This window comes from Onychostruthus taczanowskii, unplaced genomic scaffold, assembly GCF_017590055.1.
Source record: "Onychostruthus taczanowskii isolate IOZ18803 unplaced genomic scaffold, ASM1759005v1 scaffold20, whole genome shotgun sequence".
NCBI lineage: Eukaryota > Metazoa > Chordata > Aves > Passeriformes > Passeridae > Onychostruthus > Onychostruthus taczanowskii.
The window spans coordinates 1,359,410-1,382,125 of NW_024499240.1; the positions used below are offsets into that span (position 1 = coordinate 1,359,410).

Sequence of the window (22,716 nt, forward strand, 5' to 3'; positions counted from 1 at the left end):
TGCCTATACTAAATATTAGAAAATCATCCATGCAGTCTTCAGAATACAAAAATTAAAAATTATAAAATTAGAACTGCTGTTTAATAATATTATTATTAATGAAAAACCCAAAACTAATAAATCACTTAAATACTGATTTGAGTTTCAATTGTTTAATTCTTTCCTAACATATTTCTATTGTTATACACAATATCTCCTCGGTTGTGATTCCACAGGGTCCTGGTGAGAAAAATCTTGATTCACATTGTTAGAAACATGTTTGGAATCAGAACTCATGCGTAATTCAAGAAATACACACAGATATTTTTAAAAGATGTGTAATAAGACATAAAATCAGCTTTAGCCCTCCCCCCTTGAGAAAGAAAAAGTAAAGGAAAATCAGTTAAGATGCTGTGACCACAGGCTTCAGTTGTCTGTCATTGATAGTTATCAAATCCAAGTTCAGTTATCTCTTCCTGTTTGGAATAAAACTTACTCCACGTCAAATAACATTGATTTGTCTAGGTGGCATGCTTACAGAGGAGGATAACACCATCTAGAGAGATGTAAAACATTTTACATAGAATAAGTGATTGTTTCATGAGGATAGTAAGGACATGATTCATACTGCCTTGAAGAATGTGATCTTTTTATGAGGAGGAGTCCAGCTTCATTAGTTTCTTTTCAGGATGACAGCAAGGTATCACACATTTATCAGGCACATTTGTGACAACAGGTTTGGACACATCTTTGTGCTTTAATCTCAGACAAAAAGCAACTATTTGGGGCAAAGATAACCTTGGGTTTTTTGCATTAAAATTCATCACAATTTTTAGATTTTTAATCCTCAGTTCCGGAACAGGTATTGACATATGACTCACAGAAAATATTTAGAAAGTATTTAACCTGAAGCAAACCAGGATATTAGCTACAATAATTTTCATTAAACATGGAAATACCTCATTCCATACCAACAAAATCACAGAATGATTGAGGTTGGAAATGATCCTGTTGGAAAGATCATCTGGTCCATCCTCCCTGCTGAAGGAGGTCTACCTAGAGCTGGTAGCCAGGGTGATGCCAGGATGGCTTTCAAATACCTCCAAGGACAGAGATGCCTCCATCTCTCTGGGCAACTTCTACCAGTGCTTAGTTATCCTCAGAGTAAAAATATGTTTACTGGCCTTTGGTCAAAGCCTCCAGTTTCAGTGTGTGACCATTACCTCCGGTCCTGTCACTGGGTACCACTGAAATTAAACTTGTTCCACATTTTTTACACCCTCCCTTCAGGTATTTGTTCACATTGATGTGATCCACTGTAAGCCTTTATTCCTCCAATGTGGCTGAGCAGTCCCAGTACTAGCATGGAACTAGAACTATTCCCTTTCCTAGTATGAGACATTCTCCAGTGCTTGTAGCCTTACAATCAAAGATACTCCTTTATTTCTGTATATAATCTGTCGCACATTTTCTCTGCTGAAATATAGGTGGGATCATTAAATACCAAACAGCAATTGAAGAGAGCACAAGAGGGCTCTTGTGTGTTGGGCTGTGTTTGGGATATGTTGAAACTAGTGACTAAGGCTTTCTTGTCCTAGAACCAGTCAGACTTGTTTATGAGTGGCAGGTGCCCAGCATATAGAGGGAAAGATAAAGGAATATTCCCAAGTCATCTGAGTATTTCAGATGGCATAAACTGAAAGAGTGTTCTGGTCCTCCTCCACTTTGTCTGATTATTCCTGCCTTGTCATGACCTCTCCTTGTGAAATGGTTTGAGAAACTGATCCATACCAAAAAACTGATCCATACCAAAAGTTAACACAACAAAAAATTTGAGCAGCTGAAGGTACAAAGAGGCAGGAGTAAATTCACTTTATGTCATGACCACACGTACTTAATATGTATTTGGTTCTCACCTTCCTAAGTAAGATCTCAGGCTATGTTGACATTGGCTACACAAAATGCTGAATAAAGTTCCCAAAATATTTGAATAATACAATCTGAACTTTATATTAAACCTGTTATTTTCATTAACCTTTTGTCTTAGTTTGTTCAGAAAGAATTAGTGAAATTAATTAATATTAATTCATATATTTGATGAAATAACCTGTGTATTTAATTTTCATCTTTTTGCCAGCCACCTAGTTGTAAGGCTGACCTGATATTCTCTAGCTGCACAAATTGCACTGTTTAGATTTTGAATTAGGATCTCTGTCCCCCAGTAGTTGTTTCCTCTGATGGAGAATAATGTGGGATTTAGTTCCATCACAAACATTTGACTATTGCATTTGAATAACATTATCTAGGCTAAACATTTCTGTAATTCAGCAATTTTATTTCTAGAAAGATTTTAGAATTTACTATTCAATATTCCTGTGATAATTAATTACAGAAATTAATTATTTCTGTAAGTAGAAGGTTGAAACATTTCCAAGCATTTTCAGCATTTAGAAAAGAAAGAACAGGGTCACAGCTGGCAATAATACTGCTCCAGAAGCTCTTGGGCACCACATAGAAAAAAATAATATTTCTGAAAAATCCTCTTCTTTGTATGGAATGATTTTTTTTTTAATGTTCAGTATGTTTCCTTTCAACTGTTGAGAGAGAGAAGCAGTATGTGATAATGAGCTAATTCACCTTTCAATGAGATTGAAGCCTGACAACCTTAACAAGAATAGGACCTTTTGTTTTCAGTCATAGCCACAACACAGATGTGTGACATCTTTATGCTGAAATTAGTGAAGCTGCAGTGGACCATTCTTCTAGAGTCCTATTACAGTTTCTGAGTACATCTGAAAAGTGAGCTCTGATACATTGCTGAACAAGGCAGATGGAAAATTTTTTCAGTTTCTTCAACTGTTGACTCCCTTACTGACAGAAAAGTTTTAAGTCTGTAGAAGTTGAAAATTGACCAGATTTGTCAATCAAAAAATATGATGATTGAAAAATTAATTGCTCTTTTTTTTGAGATTTTATACCACAAAATACAATGCACTGAGAAACTGATAAAAGATCGTTTAGAAATAGATGGACATCCTTGAAAATGTTTTTTTTATGAGGTCTTATTTTCTATAGCTCAATTCAATAGAGGTGATCACATTTTTAAAGTTGCCTTTTTTAGAAAATAAAAAACAAGGTTATGGCTAATCATAAGGTACTTTGTGGCTGGTTTGTATGTTGATTTCTGTTCTAACATACAGGCAAATAGCACTACCAAGTTCCAATATGATTACATATTCCCTCGGTTAAAGAATTTACTGCTAGGTTTTGTTCCAAACACATCTAATTTGTGTTGGTCTTTTGATGGTACAAAGAATTTCTCCTTGCTGTTTTAGAAATCCTAATTTACTTCTCTAATCCTCTGCTTCAAATATATTAGTGGCACTGGTTCTATTGCTAAAACTGGTTTTGTTGTAAGAAGTGATCGCAGTGGGAGGAAAAGCAAGAATGAAAAAATGTAGTGATGTCAACCAGGTGTCAGTGGCCAATTTCTTACAAAAGAAACCTATAGATTGCCACTATAGAATTGCTGGTTCAAGGTAGGTGTGTGTTCTACTCTACTGGTATGATCACAGTGGCCAAGACAGTTATCACAATGGTAAAATGAACCATTTGCTTGGATGCTTGCAGGAGAAATCATACATTCATTCATAAAAATTCTGACTTGTTCTCCCCTTTCATGCTATAGGATGAAACCCAATCCAAAAAGACATCTGTCCCACACCCAAAATTTTAATAAATGTTTACACTGGGCTAAATGCTTTTCAGCTTTTCCCACTTAGTTACTTCTTCAAACTCTTTTCAAATGTAAAATAAACCAATAAAGCTATTCAGATGCACAGAAGATCCATGGAAAGGGTGGGACAGGATTTTAAAAAATACATGCATAACTTAAAAAAAAAATCTCAAACACTAAATAACTAATCTTTTTAGGGTAAGCATCATAGGCATGCTATTATCAGCACTGGACTGATAACATAGGAATGAAAGAGGAAAAGGAAGACAAAAACAATTTAGGAAAACTAGAACAGGGTAACTAAAAATATTACAAGAATTGGAATCTTTGGGACTGGTGACATCTTTCATGAAACAATATGCAATGTAAATATTTTTTTGTAATTTGACTTTGCCAGTGTATATCATAGGGACATGATTTAAATTATGCTTATTCTATAGACTCAAGATTTTTTATCCAGATTAAAATAAATCCCAAATCCTGTTTATCCAGTCCATGCATAATTATGTGGAACTGTTTTTAACCAAAATACATTATGTAATGAAATATAATCAAAAACATGTAGAAATGGAGCAGAAGGGAGCAAATGAACAAATAAACAAGGTCTCAGCATATTTCACTTGCAGGTCTTTAAAGCTAATTTTAAGTTTAACAATTTCATATAAGCATACAATATTATCTTCTGGTTTGTAATCTAAGGTGTAGAATTTTGTTTAGAAAATCAAGTTTAGTCTTAGTGCACAATTACTCCTGATATTAAAAGGGTTTCTGTTTAATGTCTTTTTTTATATTTTATTTTCCACTTTACCTGGATTCTTAAATATATTACTGAGGATAATTTAAAGCATCTTTTGAAATATAGTCTCCATGTTATTTTATATATATATATATATATATATATATATATATATATATATGAGTATGTGTGTGTATATGTTGCATGTACATATATAAAAAAATGCAAATGATTATGTACTTCATATTTCAAAGGAGAAAGAGGACTAGATTTTTGATTTTTTTCAGCTTTCAGTCATGAAATGAAGAAAAAAGATATTGGATGAAATTCTGCCTTCAGAATTCACAAAAATCTCCAAGTAGACATGAGCAGGAGTCAAACACATTTGTTTGAGGACAATGTCAGTCCTTTGTTCTGTAAATGCAAGTATTTCATGCAAAATTAAGAAAAAAACCACATGCAAGTCCAACTCATATGCACATGGCTAATAGCCAAGAAAACTTCATTGGTGCGTGTGTTAACATGCATATATGGTGTAAACCAAGAGCATTCACACAAAGGAAAATGCAGAATGATCAGCAGCATGACAACTTCGTCAGTGACATTCCTACAGAGCAACTATCTAATGCAAACCAATATGCACATGACCTTTTTTGGGCAGAGAAGCATGACTTGAGTTGTGGGGTAAAACAGTGATTAATAAACATGGTTAGATTAACATTTTTTAATGTCTAAGTTTTAGTAACCATTTTGCCCCACATCTGATTCTGCTTGAATTATTTCCCTTTGCTATCTACCCCTTCATCATGCAAAAAGTTACAATTAAAATTAGAAAGCATTGAACAAGCTCTAAACCCAACAGATAACATGGATATTCTTCACACTTTATACTGGAATTAAATTTGATATAAATACCTCCTGCTCTTACCAGTGGGTGGTGTTATTCCATGTATTTAGGTGTGAAGCAGACAGGAAAGAGATAAATCTTTCATAAGTACAATGTAAATCACACAATTCTTATATTATCCTTGTACTAAGTGTAATATATTCAAACTCTTAAAGGAAATAAGGTGATTGACAAAAACTTGAGGGACAGAACTGTGAACAGAATAAGGAATAAAATACAATGAAACAAGATACTAAACTTGAGGGTTTTTCCACACTTTATTAAAAACAAATCCTCCATACTGCCTCACAATCATATTGCAGAATATGGGCTATTTAATGCACTTAATTGTTATTTCACATTCATGACAAATCCAGGACTAATTTCTGTACACCAGTTTCCAAATTATGCAACTTCTCACGTGACAACATCCAGTTATAGTTACTATTTCATGTGAACCAGGAGGTTTTAGTACATCCGTTAGTGGTAATGAATTAGTTAAGGCATATATGACTTTGTAATATCTTCAGAAATAATTCAGTGAGCTGCTTTAGGCTTAGGTTGAATGCACCTGCAGCTTAAGGGCCTGATCCTGCAAAGTGCTGAGTACCCCACAGATCCATTGCCATCAGAAGGAATTAGGGCTATTCAGGGCCTCACAGGATGAAGCTACTGATGCTGCCTTCCACTGCAGTAATCCCCAGCAGAGGTTTATACAATTGTCCTTGTCCTGCCCTGGACATATTTCCCTCTGGAGGGGACACATGGAAGTGGCAGGTGAAGCCAAATATATTAATTTTCTATTGTATTTTTAAGATCTGCTTTACTTAATGGTAACCATAAAGTCCAACTGTCAGTGATTCACCTTTATAAAAGATTTTAATCAAGACCATTTTTTCTGTTTGCTGTATAAAAATGTTGTACTCTGACAGTCATTCAGAAATGTATGTGTAGATATCACATGAAAGCTGTTTGAATGCATGTCAAAATTTTGGAAGTTGATTTCTAGTTAAATTGTTACAAAAGTGTATAGATTTTCTTGTTCTTGACAGTTTTCTGGAGAGTTCTGCAGTTTCTAGTCTGCAGCTCTGAATACCTCTGGAAAGCATCCCTACAGAGACACAGATTCACAGGTCCTTAACATGTACAATGACCTCAGTGTCTTCAAACTGATGTTGACTTTTCAGAAAAAATGTTTCTATCTCCAGAAAATAAGACAGACATATAGATGCTTACTTTTGCTCACTAGCAGATTGTTATTCCTTTTTAGCTAGCCGTGTATTTATAGAAGGAGAGATTACAGGAGTTTTTTTATCAAAACCAGAAAAAATGAGTGTTATTCCTTGTCAGTCCCTAGAAATGAGTTTCTGTGGATGGCTAAATGGCTAGTGTTGATTTTCAGTGCAGAATTACATGTTGGGAATGCAAGTGAATTACTTTTCAGACTGTCATGTGATTCAAATATTTCTCTTTGAAAAGAGCAGCTAAACCTGCCTGCTCCTCTCTTCAATCCATTCCCAATATACCTGTTCTAGATCACACGGAAGGATTTGGAAAAATAATTGATCTCCACAGTTTTTATAGAACAGTAGCTCTGTAGATATCAACATAGGTTCTCTTGTTTGATACTGGAAATGGAAAATCAGGGCGAAGAACAAACAAATTTCCAGAACACCTATATCTGAAATAAGAAACCTACATTTTTTTTCCTCTGTTTAAGCTTACAGAAGTCACCTATAGTTCTCAAGCTTTCCTATACACAGTGAGAATTCAGATTACTGATATACTTGTCAATAACCTAGGCAGTGAAATGTTTGTATGCCAAACATGTAGTGGCTTGATTGTAAACAACTGAGGTATATATCCACCTTGTTAAGCTTGTACTTTTAGAGCTTATAAATACTAAAGACTTAAAGGCTCTTTCTAATTTCTCATGCATTTATCTATTGCTCAGCATCTCTGCCTGAAAAACAGAACAACATACCATGTTCATGTCAATGCCATTGGTGTATGTCCATGCATGCTGGAAGTATTCCTCCAGTCGCTGCCGCAGAGGGTTCGGGATCTGATGAAAGCGTATGAACTCCTTCACCCGCAGCATCTGCATGTGGTACCGTGCAGTCCCTGAGTAGAGCCTTTGGATTATTGCAGATACGTTTCCAAAAATGCTAGCGTACATTAATGCTGGATTAAAGAGAAACAATACTTAAGACATATCATTGGGCTTTGCAGATGAGTAAGGCTAAGGAAAAGTTAAGAACACAGGGAAGAGTTAAAAAGGTATGCATACATTTATAGGTTCAGTTTTAAATAGAAAAATAAAATATAATTATGATTATACAAATATGATGGGATATAATTTCCCATCCTCTCCAAACTACCTTCTTACCTTATACAGGATTTTCTTACAGACACTGCTATACAACACAGATATTCTAACAGTTTGGATAACAGATTTTGAGTAGTCAAGCAACTTGATTACTTCCTGACACTGAATGAGTCACAACATATTTTTGCATATAACATTCCTTTCCCTAGGAATTTGCCCTTCCGGCTGCATGCTTATAATCTTATTAGTTTAGAATGTTAAGCCATTTGCTCAAACACGGAGAGAAAAAAAAAAAGATTAAAATCCACACTAAAGTTACTTACAGCCAATCAACATGACACAGATGGAAAAGATTTTCTCTGAGTTGGTGTTTGGAGACACGTTTCCAAATCCTACACTTGTCAGACTGCTGAAGGTAAAATAAAGTGCTGTAACATATTTGTCCTTGATAGATGGTCCAGAACTTGCATCACTCTTATTGTAATGCTTTCCTAGTTGTTCTCCTAAAGAATCCAACCAACCAATCTTGTGAGCCAAGTAAGGTCTTTCTACATTTCCAATGGCATACCAAATGCAAGCAAGCCAGTGTGCAATTAGTGCAAATATGCACATGAGTAGCATCAGAACAGCAGCACCATATTCGGAGTATCTGTCCAGTTTCCGTGCTACCCTCACCAAACGCAGCAGTCTAGCTGTCTTCAGAAGGCCTATTAATGTAGTTGTCTGTAAAAATAAGATAGGAATTAATTTTCTCTGTTAGCACATATATTCTCATGAATAGTAAGCTTGAATAAACCACTACAAATTCCATTTTTTTGGGGGAATCAAAGAGTAGAAGAACCCATTTCAATGTAAATTGAATTGCATTTTCTTTCAGCTATCAATTTTATTATAAAACCAGGGGAAAAAATAAGAAATGTACATTTAACATCAAGATATATTGAAGTTGTCATTATGTGCTAAATACCCTTTCACGTTGAATATTTCACTTGATCTGGACTCTTGAGCTGACCATAATGGATTTAATGATCTAACAGATTAATGGTTTTTTAACATGATAAAGTATGTAAGTTATTGGAACTATTCATAACTATATGACTGTCCACATAGATAATTATAACTGAAGAAAGCTGTGTGACTGTATTTGATTCTAACTTAGAAACTCCTTGCAATGCCCTGACACACATATTTCACAAAGAGAAATAACAGGGCAGAAGTGTCCTGAAGAGTATATCTACAAGATTCCTCCTGTTTGTAGTGATAAAAAAAATCATACAAGTGAAAGAAGATAAAGCACTGTGAACAGAACATCATGGAAAAGTTGCTCCTGATGAATCTTTTTGCATCTTGTAGGTGTAGTGGCAAGAGACAGTGATAAAAGTACTACACATTAAGAAAAAATTGGTGAAGTGTAAAGCAGGAATGTATTTCAAGATTTTTAGTGCAGACATGTGCTATTATCCATTGCAGCCTCTTTGAGGCATTGACTTTTTTAAAGGAATTCAGAGGTTATTAATACAAGTTTTCAAATTTCAGTTAGCAAATAATCTTCATATTTGCTAATTCCTTGTAGAAGGAATAGACAGCATTGTTAAGAGGAACAACTGGATTAAAAAAAAACCTCAGCTACCTTTTTTCCTTGCATTAAGTTTGAACACATATTAAAGTATTCAGTAAACGCCAAGAGTGCATACATTTTTAATGTTTTGTTTGTTTGTTTATTTGTTGGTTATGTTCTTTTTTTTTTTTTAACATGCATGTATATTACATGACAGAACAGAAAAAGTTTTCCAAGCTTCACAAACCACTCTGACAGTAGTATGCATCACATTAAAGCTTTTTTTTTTGCAACAAGTACTAGACTAGTTTTTATGTTTTATTAAATCCTTGCATTTACCATGTTTCTGAGTAAAACCCCAAAACTCTTGGAACAAAACAAGACTTTCTTGGCTGCATTTCTCAGTGGACAACTCAATAAATTGTTCATATTTTCTGAGTAAATGAGCAAGAGGATAATGTATGGTAACACTCCTTAGTTCAGTTTAATACCCCAAATAATAACTTCAGGGTGAATTTCTCATTGCCACATAAAGAAGGTTAATGACCTCAATAGTCTGAAAGATCACAACCTTCAAAATGTTATGCCTAGGCTGAGATTCAGAAACATGTAAATATTGTGATCAGGTTATTTTTTCTTTGTAGATAGATCAGGGTTATATATTTATGAACTCTTAAGAAAAGCTAAGATTTGTTTTTAGTGGGGTGTTTGAAACATTCTTTTACAGACGTAGTCATATGTCTGCATCATGCAAGAGACCACATATTCTTGCACTGCCCCTTAAATAGTTCAGATGGTAGATTGTTAATCTACAATATGTCATCACTGTTCCACCGCATTCTTAAGATAAAACTTGCTAATATTATTCATACTCAGTGTCAATCCTATACTTAGACACATCAGTTTGAGCTCTGGAGTATGTGGAAGGTATATAACGCAAGAAAATTTCATCTCTTAAGGATAAAATCAGCATGAATGAGACTAGATATGCTTAAAGCATCAAAAGAGTCTTTAACACTAAAACAGAGCTGGCAGCAGAGGTGAAAACATGGTCCACAAATTTTGATGTGCCTTACAAGCTGTCCACTTCTCAGCACAGATTTAGCCTTCACATAGTAACAGTCCACCTCCCATGAGTCGCTTGGCCAGGGACAGAAGTTCTTGGTTTCAGAATTATGTCTCATGTAACGTAATTTTGTTGGTGTCCTGGAATACTTTGATCAGCACAACGCCCAAGAAGGCAGGGGTCCTACTCTGTCAGTTACCTTACCCCATCTGGTGCCAGCCATTAATATCTGCAAATAGCAACCTGATAGATGCTGCTCTCTTTTCTCAATTGCTTGCTTCTCTGTTTCCATCATACCTATCTGCTGGACTACAAGTTCAAGAGTAGTTGGATAATCACATCAAGATTTTTTTTTCTTTTCTCTTCTTTCCTCTCCATCTACTCATGATTTTTATCTTCCCAAATATCAGGGAAGCCACCTAACTTTCACAACACACACACAAAAAAGAGAGAATTATTTACAACCAATCATAATTTTGAGTCTCATTAAGCAGAAAAAAAATTTTAAAATTACATTATTTCCCTGTTTTAGAAGCTGGAAAGTTAACGGTCTAACTCTGTTGCTTTCTTATGGATGAAAAAGTATGGTTCAAATAGAAGCATTTGGATAGTGCTGTATGTGGTATTTGGATTATTATCTCCTGCCCTTTCAAGACTCCATTTGATATCAAGGTGTTTTAAAGCTGCGTGAGCACACGTGGAGCTCTCTTTAGAGCTTATGTTGTTTAATAAAAAGACTATTCAATACAGTTTTTCACTGGGGATCTTATTTGAAGAATCTGTAGATAACAAAAAAGAGCTATTTCACAAAAAAGATAGCTTTCATGACTGAAAAAATTCTATTAAATGAAAAATGCTCCATTCTGTCAGTTTTACATTTCCCTCTTCTTGCTAAACCATGAAAAAGGGATCATTGGTGAAATATTATAGTTAGCAATGTAGGAAGAAAATCTGCAGTAAGTAGCAGCTTAGAAAAGTGATTGACATATTCAATACCATGAATGAGAGAGAGAAGCTATGATGGCACAGTGAATGGAACATAATCTATATAGCATCATTGCTGCTTAGATAAACAAACCCATTTTTTTTCCAGGTAGAGAAACTGGTAAATTACTATATTTTGAGGGAATAAAGAATCAATTTACTTTATCTGCAATAGTGAAAAAGTCATTACATGGTCCAATGATTTCTGTTTCAACTTCCACATTTTTTTATCTGTCTACTCATCTGCAAGAATGCACTTGTTTGTTACTGTAATCTGTAATGCTATCTTATGTTAAAGTTATCCCTTTAGCATGACTTTAGCATCTGGCACTTTACTCTTAAGAACACCTGTAACAGTGGAGGTGTGGAAGCATGATGTTCAGAGGCACTCCTTCAATGAACTTTGGAATTGATCCCTGCTGTAATACTTTATGTTCCACACTTCTAATAGTTGAAAATAATTTTTGGCAATGACAAGTGACCAATGATCAGAAAGGGATGTAGACCATGCCTGGAGGGCAATGTTGTAGTCTGAGTTAGAAGTAATGCCATTATGTAAAAGTTGGTCTTTCATGTATCTGTGCTTAGAAAACCACAGAAAAAGTTATTTACTGAAAGATGGACACATGCCACAGATAATTAATGCAACAAGTGATCAGATTTTCTCTTAAATCTCTGGGCTTTTTAGTCACCTTCTGAATAAAAAAGTTCTCTTCTGGTAAGAGAACTATTAATATGTTCCCTCTGTGCTTTATATTGCTCTCTCTCTTCTTACTGCTTTCCTTAGTAACATTTATTTTTAGTGCATAGCTTTATGTTATGTTTCTCTAGACTCCTCATTTATGTTTTGCTTGGTTTGCTGCTTTTTAAAAAAAAAAATCTGCATCCTGTGCATCACAGAATTCTCTACTTTTCAGAAAAAAATATTATGATTTTATCCCTTCTTAAATTTAATAAAATTATTTGGAAGAACTGGGTCAGGAATCCAAAATATAGCATATATTTTATATACCTTTAGGCCAGTCTTGGATGCATATATTAAACAGTTTTTTACTCTGTTGTGTAGATAGATCATGCCTGTCAAGGTAATATTTTTTTTTCCTTCTTTTGATAGTCCATATTCTTGATAAAATTGACAACAGCCAAATCTCTTTGATAACAAGTATAGTTTATGCTACAACAAATCTGTTTTCTGCTAAGTAAACATCTGACCTAAACATTTTGAGCAGAGAAAAATTATTTTAATGATGCAATGCCTACAAAGCACTTGCATCATGGGCAGTTTTCAAAAAGTGAAAAATCAAAGCAGCAATTCTTATATAAAACCATTGGACCAAGTCCTTCATACACAATATATCTATTATTTCTAAAGACAGTATCAAATATGGTATAAGTGAAAAATACTAGATGAATCATTCAATGTTTTCTCTTGTCAATGAAAACTAATATTGTACCTTATTCTACAAAGGAAGATTCAATTTTTGTTTAACATTAAAAGATGGGATGGAAGTACTAAGCAGCTATTAAATGACAAGCAAAAAATACTTTAGGATACACAGAATATCGTCGTGAAGTAATAGATTAAGATTTAAGATTTCTTATTCATGTAAGCTTACCTCTTCAGAGCCAGAGCCAAAAATCAGCAGGTCAAAAGGTATTGCAGCAACCATGTCAATTAGGAACCAGCCTTTGAAGTAGTGAATTGCTATTTTTGCTGGATCACTTACCACTTCTTCATTCTGGTTTACATATGTTGTTCTGAAGTTTATTAGAATGTCAATGATAAACATAATATCCACAATTAAATCTACAACATTCAGTGGGCTGCAGGAATATCCACACTCTCTCCTCTTTCGATCCTCACTGTCATTCAGAAGGAAGGCAGCCGAGTAAGGGGTGAATATGGCAGTGTATATGACCAGCAACAAGATGAGCCAGTCCCAGACAGCTTTGAAAGGACTGTAGTGCAATATAGTAAACTTGTTGATGCGAGGTGTCTGGAGTTTATATTCTGGTAGAACATCAGCCCCTAAGGATAGAACCTAGAATAAGAAATGTACCACATCAAAAAGTGTATCTACTCCAACTTCCAGTAAACATAGCAAAAACAGGACAAAAAGTACTTCATTGTAGTTTTGAGAATTAAGCTTCAATTATTTAGTGTTTTGGCAAACTAGATTTCTGTGAAATTCATGGTGTCTGCCAGGTCAAATAAATTCATTGACAATTTTGCACAGTAGGTTGATTCTTGTCCCCTGTAGCAAACATTAAGAAGCATATCTTATATCCATAAAATCTGCATTATTAAGCATGCAATGAAATTCATTTATCCACCACATGATAACCTTGCCAGCCTTCTCACGGCCAGTGAATGACTTTTCTTGCAGTGATGTAGTGTTTTTCTCCCAAAGCAAACCTATTATCATTGGCTTATATTCCCAATCAAAGAGTTTACTCTCATTAGAAAGTGTACACAACCAAAAATTATAAAAAGTCAGAGAAAGATCTGTTAGCGTCCTTGACATCTATCTATACTTTAAATTTTGTGGTGTTAGAAACCTTCATGCACAGACAAATTACACTGAGGCTGTAGTTCTAGTTCAGCTGAAGGTGTGACAAAGAATACCACAGGAGTATTGCCTTTTGCTCCACTTCTACTTTTGTCAATGCCTAAAGCTTATTATTCCTTTAAAAGTATGGATTTGTTATCTGCTGGTGTTATCTAAGTTGGATTTCAATTTTATTTGGAAGGATTATGTTTGTAAGCACTGCTTAATTTGCTGGCTATGGAAGGTGAAATGTTTGCTTTGTTGCAAAGAGCAAGCATTGTGTGAGCACCAGATAAAACAAATTTCCTTTGGCTGCTCTTTCAGTCTGACTGAATTCTGACATGAAGGAACAAGACCTTTAAGGATAAAAAGGTAAATTATATTTTGTCTCTATTCAGTGTTTGGGATTGTCAGCAATAATGCTAATTATTGCCTTCTGTGCTGCAAATGATCTCCAAATCCTATGGGACTCAGAACACCATTTCATTTTACACAGAACGGTGAACAAACATCAGATGGTGACAACCTTCAGTTATTACTCAGTTGGGCAACATTCATGTTCATGAAATCTTATACCCTTTTTCCACTTATGCTTATTTCTTATTCTCCTGCTATTTAAAAACAATTCTATTTAAAAAAGAGGTTACTTCAAAAGCTATTAAAATGAATAATTCTACTCAAATGAAATGATGATTGGAAGGGGATATACCTTTTTAGCGATATTGTCTGCTTTTATTTCCTTTCTTTTTACAGTCAGTATTTTGGGACTTGAGATTTCAGCTTGTTCAAGACTGAGAGAATCCATGCCATGCTCCTCAAACATAATCTTAGACAATTCTAAGGGTCAGCACACTCTTTTCTGTTTAAATTTCCAACAGAAATAGTTGAATAAATCTTAGATCCTATCCTTAGTGATATAAGTGACACAAATCTTATTCAGTCAAATTCTACTCTGAAAGTGTTGTGAGAACATGAACGTTAATAACCACTCTTCTTTGAACTTGAAGAAAGAAGTGATTAAATCATCCAAAAGAGTATGTGCTAGCTTCAAGCAGCCACCAAGCACTGGGCTGAGCACTCTGCTGAGGTAGACGCCGTTCATCAATTTTTTGTATTGTAACTAAGACTTGCACTTCACTAATGGTGCTGGCTATTTTTTAAAATGCATTAAACATATTAGCTGACAGCAAGTTGAAGCATTGCTTAGTCTCTTAGTCAGTCGTAATATTTTTAGTCCCCCACCTGATGAGTTGACAAGAATGTTTTCTTAGTATTTGAGAACAGTGAGTATATGTGCCAAGTGAACTGCTATTTATAAAATTTATATCACTGTTCTGCTGGATTTTCAGACAATGAAGAAAATGGATTAGGCAACAAGGACAATAAAGCTTACTTCACATGTTTCTTTCTGTTGCTTGAAAATTCCAGACACTCTGCTTCATTTCAGAGCAATGCATAATGTAAATTGGACTAATTCCCCTGAAATCTGACTCCAAATCTAATTTTAGTTACATTTATTCGTAAATTGGTTTAAACTGAGTTAGGCAAAACTGGAGTTTAAAAATCAAAACAATTGGACAAAATAAGGGAATAGCACTATAAAAGTGACCATAACAGAAATGCATCCAACTTTTTTTGGCAACAGTTTCTCAGACACACAATACAGGAGAGGCTGAACTAACAGTTGTGAGTTTCATATTCATAATGTTATATAGAACTTTACATTTCTGTATTGCTTACTCCCATGCAATGAGAAGTGAAAACAAACACTCATATAACTATATTGCTTTTTGTATCTTGAGAAAGATGTTAGTTCATTTCTCAAATGAAAAAATCACAGTTGCACACACATAAAAAGACATAACACATTATTTAGTTTTATTTTGGCAGTTTCAATAAAGACTCATTGAATATAAGATGGATTTCTCCTTTTTCTTATTGTGTAACATTCTTGCAAAGTTTGGATACTGATGTTGGCCAATTTTGGCCATCTTGGCTAGATGGAAGACTTCAGTCTACTTAGAAATTCACTCAGAAGACCTTTAATATGTCCATTTCCTTAAAACAGATGTCATCAAATTCACTGCTAGTAAAAATAAAATGTATTATCTTATCTCTTCTGGACAGTAAAACTCATACTTTGGATTGTAAAAGAGGTAGCTTAGAGAATGAAACATTTTTAAGAGTAAGAAATGTGATTAGGACAAGACTGAAGTACTACAGTGTTAAAACATCTTTGAACCTTGGAACTAGACAGGATGAAAAAGCCAAGCTTCCTTGCATCTTACTAAAAAGAAGATTATAGTGCTAATCAAAAAAAGACATACCAGCTACAATTGGCTTCTCTTAAGAAAAATTAGGAGTATTCAAAATTGATTAAACACCACCTCACTCTGGCTTTCCTGGGGAAAGCAGGAATATATTTATAAAAGGCACGCTTTACAAGCGGTATTAGGTGATAAGATTTAATCTATTTAAAATGAGAACATTTCAAGGTTAAATAAACTTTGCTATATTTTGCCTTTGAGGACAGAACTCTGATATAAAATTAAACTTTTCTGTGTTCATGTGTATCTCATTCACTGTTGAAGCAGCACTGCTGCAAGTTAGAAGACTTCATTCAAACTAATTTTTGATTCTGTGAATCTTGCTTGAGGTGTTTCACAAAAACAGGGCTGGTGAGCACCTTCTACACTTTTTAGGTTCATGCACTCACTTCCTAAAATCACAAGTTCAGGGTGGCATTTATTATAGAAGGGCTGCAATCAGATACCCAGGAAAATATGGAGTGAGATCAAAGTAACCGTCATAAAATAGCACAGTTTTAGATTTTTCTTTCTGAACTGTTTGGTAGTTTTCAGTTCCTCAAAGACGCCAGTAGTTCACTGAAATGGAAAGAAGTATATTTAAGGATAACGAAAATTTATTATTGGATGCTGTTCTGTTAAGCAAGAGGAGAAAGGAAGTGTAGGTATCAGAGGTGTACCAGAGGGACTATCAGGTGACAGTTAATAAAAATAAAAGTTTCAGTAAGCCTTACACTGTTCATGGTGTAGTCTGTTTTGAGGCAGTTCTATCACTTTTTCCCTCCAGGAAACCTGCCTGGTACCAGGTATAATTTCTGGCCTGTGCTGTGTTTTAAAGATCTTGTTTTGCATAGTGCTTTTTGATGAAGTTTCAAAGAGCCAAACTGCTCTTTGGCCATATGCTTCATTGGGTAACTGGATTGTGAAGGGGACTCTTGCTGTAAGCTCTGCAGCATCACATGCAGAAACAGTATTTGACCCTTCTTCCCTCTACAGGTTAATTTATGAAATATAATATGTAGGCAAAATGTTATACAAGATGTTGGATGACCTGGGAATTTTACTCTGGTGACTTACTGAGTTTCTCAGTAATCTTAGGCAAGCTGTTGTTTAGTCTCTCTAACTTCTGTCAAGTAAAAAAAAATAATATTTACATCTAGAAGTGTCCTAAAGGACAACGAGCAGAAAACTTTCATAAAAGCTGCTTTGCTACAGCCATGAGCTCCCATAATTCTTCTCTAAATTTAGTTGATTATCCTTATTTTTTTAAATTAATTCGCAAAAATATTTGTCCTCTTCTGCTGCACCAAAAGAATTGTGACTAGCAGGTCAAGAGAGGTGATTTGCCCCCTCTACTCCACTCTCATGAGACCCCACCTGGAGTGCTGCATCCAGCTGTGGGGCTCACTGCATGAGATGGGCATGGTCCTGTTGGACCAAGTCCAGAGGAGGCCACAAAGATGAGGAGGGGGCTGGAGCACCTCTCTTGTGAAGACAGTCTGAGTTCAGCCTGGAGAAGAGAAGGTTGTAAGAGAGCTTATAGAGCCTTCCCACATCTAAAGAGGGCCTACAAGGAAGTCAGAAAGAATTTTTTTGAGAGAGGACAAGGAGGCATGGTTTTAAAGTGACAGAAGACAGGTTCAGATTACATGCTAGGAAGTATTTACTGTGAGGGTGGTGAGTCACTGGAACAGAGTGCTCAGAGAAGTTGTGGTTGTCTCATCCCTGTGAGTATTCAAGGCCAGGCTGGATGGGGCCTGAGCAACCTGGAGTAGAGGAAGGTAGCCCTGCCCATGGCAGGGAGACTGGAATGAGATAACCTCTAAGGTCTCTTCTAACTCACACCATCTATCACTCTATGATTCTACTATTCAAACTGTAGTTTCAAGACAGTCTGAGAGACCCATACTGCTATGACATGTATATTCATAATTTTTGTTCTGAGGCATTTTCGTTCTAAATTTATTAAAGAATGCAAATGCACACAGTAAAAACCAAGGACCTAGAAATAAAGAAGGATAATAGCATATGAATAAATCACAGCAGAAATAATAAATTAGTAATGCCACCATGAATTTTTAAACAAATATTTCTGTCAAACCATTTCATGGATTAACAGTATGGTTTCCTGGTTATTCTACCACTTGATGTGAGCAAGTCTAGGACAGGGTTGCTACATGCTGCACTCAGGCTCTCTAAGTGACTATAGAGCTAAGTAAAGCACATGAAGATGAAAAGAATCAGGAGCCATTCCCAATGCATTCAAGAAGCACTGAACTCATCCCATGAACATATTGCAATTGCATGGACCAAATGCAAAATGCAAGTTATTCACAAAATATTGGACTTTTTCACCTCTGCTAAGAAGTCATAATATTTTTTGTACTGTGTATTTCCAAACAAATAGAAGATAGGTAAATAATATACACACACAGAAAGAATATGTAACATATTCACAGTCTAGGTAACATCTTTCATCTCAGACAGAAGTACTGCACATCCAGAAAATTAGAACAAAGAACAATGTTTACAGGTGATAAAACATCAAAAAACGTATAAGGGCTTGAGTGAAATGGAACAATTTTAAGGTAGATGGATACAGATATCTGTGTGAAAAATAGATGTGGAAGTTTGATAGTTGCAAACATTAATAAATTAGATGGTACTTTGCTATGTCTCATGACCAAGTGTGCCTCATATGAAGTGTATGTATATTTAAATGGTGTAGTGATATTCAGTACCAAATACAGTTGTGTCACTGCTGCTTTTGCAACAGATGAATAAAAGTAAATCTTGTACTAACAAGGTTAGCTACCACATAGCACTTTCCATGTTAAGAGAATTTCATAAACATTTAATAAAGTTCAAACAATAAATATAGTCCCAAATTACTTTGGGAACTTTAAAATAAACATTTATCTCATCCATAAAACATCTTGTGTAAAACTATGAAAGATGGTACCTGTTCAAATACAATGTTGAAATATTTATTTCTAGGAAAAACTACATGACATGAAAAAATATTATTTTGCCAATGTGTTGCTGCACTCACTCCAGCAGTAGTCCAGTGCTAGGCACACAGCCCTGAGAACTGAGTGGATGATCACTCCTGCGTACTTAAGCCAGGAAGGATGTAAAAAATCTAGAAACACATCAGCTCCTCATCTGCTGAGAGACTTGAATACCTACTATGAATAGTGACTTAAGGAACTCATTGTATAAATCATATTGAACATCAAAATGTGAAATGACATGAAAATGTAAAGAAGAAACTGAACCAGGATAATTGTATTGTAAACATTATTGTAGCTAGTGGAAAAAAAGGAAAGAATTTGTAACATCTGTCTCTCTAGATCTAATCCAAATACACGATACAATGTCTTCCTTTTTAAAGGTAGTTTTGAACTACTTTTCAGATCTTTATCAACAAGGTTAATAACAGTATTGCACAGGAAAAACTGGGAAAGGAAAAGAAATGAGAAACATCAATCAGACTTGTAAGCAAAGGCCGTATTCTTGTAATTGACTGTTTTTGCCCTGACCTTAAATCTGAATGATAGTGCATTCAAAATGAGCCAGTATTGCTTCAGCTTTAAAATTATTTTAACAGATTCTATGGCAATTTCTTCTCTTGAAGTAACCACTCCTGTCTCTCTTTTCTTCTGTGTATGAGTTCTATTGAAGCTGCCAAGCTATAACTAGCAAGTATATATCTTTACTTTTCCTCCATATTAATACAATTACCATGAGACATCAACAGACTGGACCTCCTAAGGAGATTTCCGAATGTAAAACTGACTAAAAATAAATATTACACGAGTATTAATGAACAAATGGAATTTAAATTAACATTGACTTCCTGATAGTAGGCATTACCTAATTCCCCAAAAGACTCTAATGGATTTTCACATTTCAGTCATCTTGATGATTGTCTTCCTTATGCAGACATGAACAATTAAGAAGATTACAGCAATACTGAAAGAAAGCTGAAGTGGTCTTGATTTGATGCAAACACAGCATTACATACGGCTTTCATATATCAGCTTTACAAGGTACTTTTACATTTAAAATATATTTTTACATGTCTTTCAAAGGACAGCTACAAAAGAACATCTGAAATAGGAACGGTGGGGAATGCTAATAATAGTTGCCTTCTTGTCTTACTCCCTTTGTTTTAATTAAAGGTTTTAAAATTATGTAATATGACTATTTGTATATAATGCACAATGCTGAAACAGTCTCTGTGAGACTGTTTGTAGTAAAGTAATGAAGTCTTATACAGAAGGTTTTTATTTTTTTTTCCTTTCATCCTCATATTCACCAAGTGTAATATTGAAACAGAACTTCGGCTAGCAGTGGTAGAACCTGAAAATTCAGATTATCTAAGTGCATTTTAATTTTGTTTTTGTTCCAGATATCAATCTGTCACTACAGAAGCTTGTTTGAGAGAAATGGGACTTCCTTGGAATGCTAAGTGCCTTGCTGAGGCCATGAAGGGCTGAACTTTCATGAAGTTATCAAATAATTATATATCTTATTCAGCTAAACATATTTACATACACAGCAACCCAGAATCTTCAAATGGTTAAAGAAAGTTATGTGTGTCCTGTGATGAAAACAGTAGAACAGATTTTTCTCCTGTTTGTTAAGTAAAATTGTTTGGGTTTCAGGGAAATGATATTTATCGGCTATTACCATCAAACAAGACTCTTTCACCAAAATTGAATACATGTAATATCTCTAACCTATAATTTATTTTTAAGCTAGATATTAAAAGATAGGAGGTATTTTTATAGTTCATTTTCCATGAAAATATTAAGAAATGGTATATAATCTTAAACCTCAGGAGCCTCTTCCTGCCAGTCAGTATATAATTACTTTGACACTGGTGGGTAATGCATTGTCAGAGCAATACTTAGAAGCACATGGATTTACTAAGAGCCCTTTACTGATCTTTAAAACTTAAATTAGGGATATAGAGATTACTAAAGAAGATACTTACAAAGAAGATATTGACTTCTTTTAGCAAAAGCTAATGACAGAATATGTATTAAAAGCTGTGTAAACCTCTTATTTAAAATTCACTATGAGATATTATTTCAGAAGACAGCAAATGCTATAGTTCAACATTCTAGTGAGTTTGTGAGTTATTCATTGCTCTTCTGGCAACATTCAGCTGCTGACAAGCACTTATATGTCTGAAAACAAGGGTCAAATTTCTTATAAGGGCTTAAACAATTGTGTGGTTTTTAGTAATCAAGAGTATATTTTCTATCATCTGTTCATAGAGTGACAATAAAAGAAGCAGGTTTTGTGCTTGTTGATGTTATCTCATCCTTCTTACATTTTTTATTCTTATACATTTTGACTGCTTTGCTGGCTGTCAAATACTTTGATCAGATAAAGAAAAGCATAAAAGCTATAGAATTTCTGAAGTGCATGGAGAGATAATGAAGTAGCTACATTCACAGTTTGGTTCTATGATTACAGTACTTACTGACATAACTGTCAGGAGTACAGGAGAAAGGAAGAAAAGATCCTTATGCATATCATCATATTTAAGTTTAACTTTCAGTTTTGTGGTAAATATTTTTTCCAGAATATGCAAAAAAAGAGCAAACTTTCTAGAAAATCTGCATTTTGTAATTAGACCCCATAGTGTTTAAAAATGTATGAACTGCAATTGAAACTGCTCTGGTAGGGAGAAAAGCTTACTTTAAAAATTACCATCTTCCCTGTGGCTTTCCTTGTTTGTGCTAATGAGCACATCCCAGCCTTGTTCACTTAAAGGAGATATTTAGTCTTAGCATTCTGCCCAGGTTGCCCAAGTACTGCTCTCAACACCACTTTTAGGAAAGTTAAGTGTGTTACCCAAACTTCTATAAAATTTGGCCATTAATATTTTAACCAAAAAGCCATTTGACAAGGGTAGATGAAATAGATTGCATACATAGATACAGACAATCTGATGATACAAATTACATTTCATTAGTAAAACCAACCCATAAAAGCATGATCCAGAATTCTAGTGCCACCCATTCAATAAATGTTAGGCATGGAAAAAGGGTGGATTTGTGACCATGGAGAAGTGAGAAGACAACCCTGCCTTTGCTCAGACAGTAGCTGGATCTTACATTAGACACTTTTATTGTTTTACAATGCAAAAACTTATTTTAGTTTGGGGGAATTGTGGCAAGACATGGTATGATCTTAGCGGTAATTCTTCACTAATACTCTGGTATTTCAACAGAAACAACAACAAAACAAAAATAGCACAGAATCAGTGAGACAAAAGTAAGTCCTTGAGAAGCTCTACCTTGCCCGTGCTATGCTAAATGAAGCTCATGTTTTGGAGAAAACAAGAGGCTTTGTTTATGGATTTAACGAGTATCCTGATTTTGACTATGAGAGAGTTAATTTTTGTTCTTAGTAGCTGACACACTGCTCTGTTTTGGATTTCATATGGGAATAATGTTGACAACACACTGATGCCTTGGTTGCTAAGTGATGTTTACCGTAAGTCATGGATTTTTCAGTTTCCCAGGCTCTCTCAGTGAGCAGGTGCACAAAAAGCTGGGAGGAATCAT

At 34.8% G+C, this 22,716-nt stretch overlaps 1 protein-coding gene across 1 annotated transcript in view; it reads right to left on the reverse strand.

Annotated features, from left to right (window-relative positions):
* KCNH7 (potassium voltage-gated channel subfamily H member 7) overlaps positions 1-22,716 on the reverse strand; it is a 208,571-nt gene that overhangs the window by 28,882 nt on the left and 156,973 nt on the right. The window contains exons 7-9 of the mRNA XM_041403568.1: positions 12,891-13,316; positions 7,990-8,389; positions 7,322-7,521 (exon numbers count right to left, since the gene is read on the reverse strand). Coding sequence (XP_041259502.1) covers positions 7,322-7,521; positions 7,990-8,389; positions 12,891-13,316 — 1,026 coding nt within the window. The remainder of the gene's footprint in view (positions 1-7,321; positions 7,522-7,989; positions 8,390-12,890; positions 13,317-22,716) is intronic.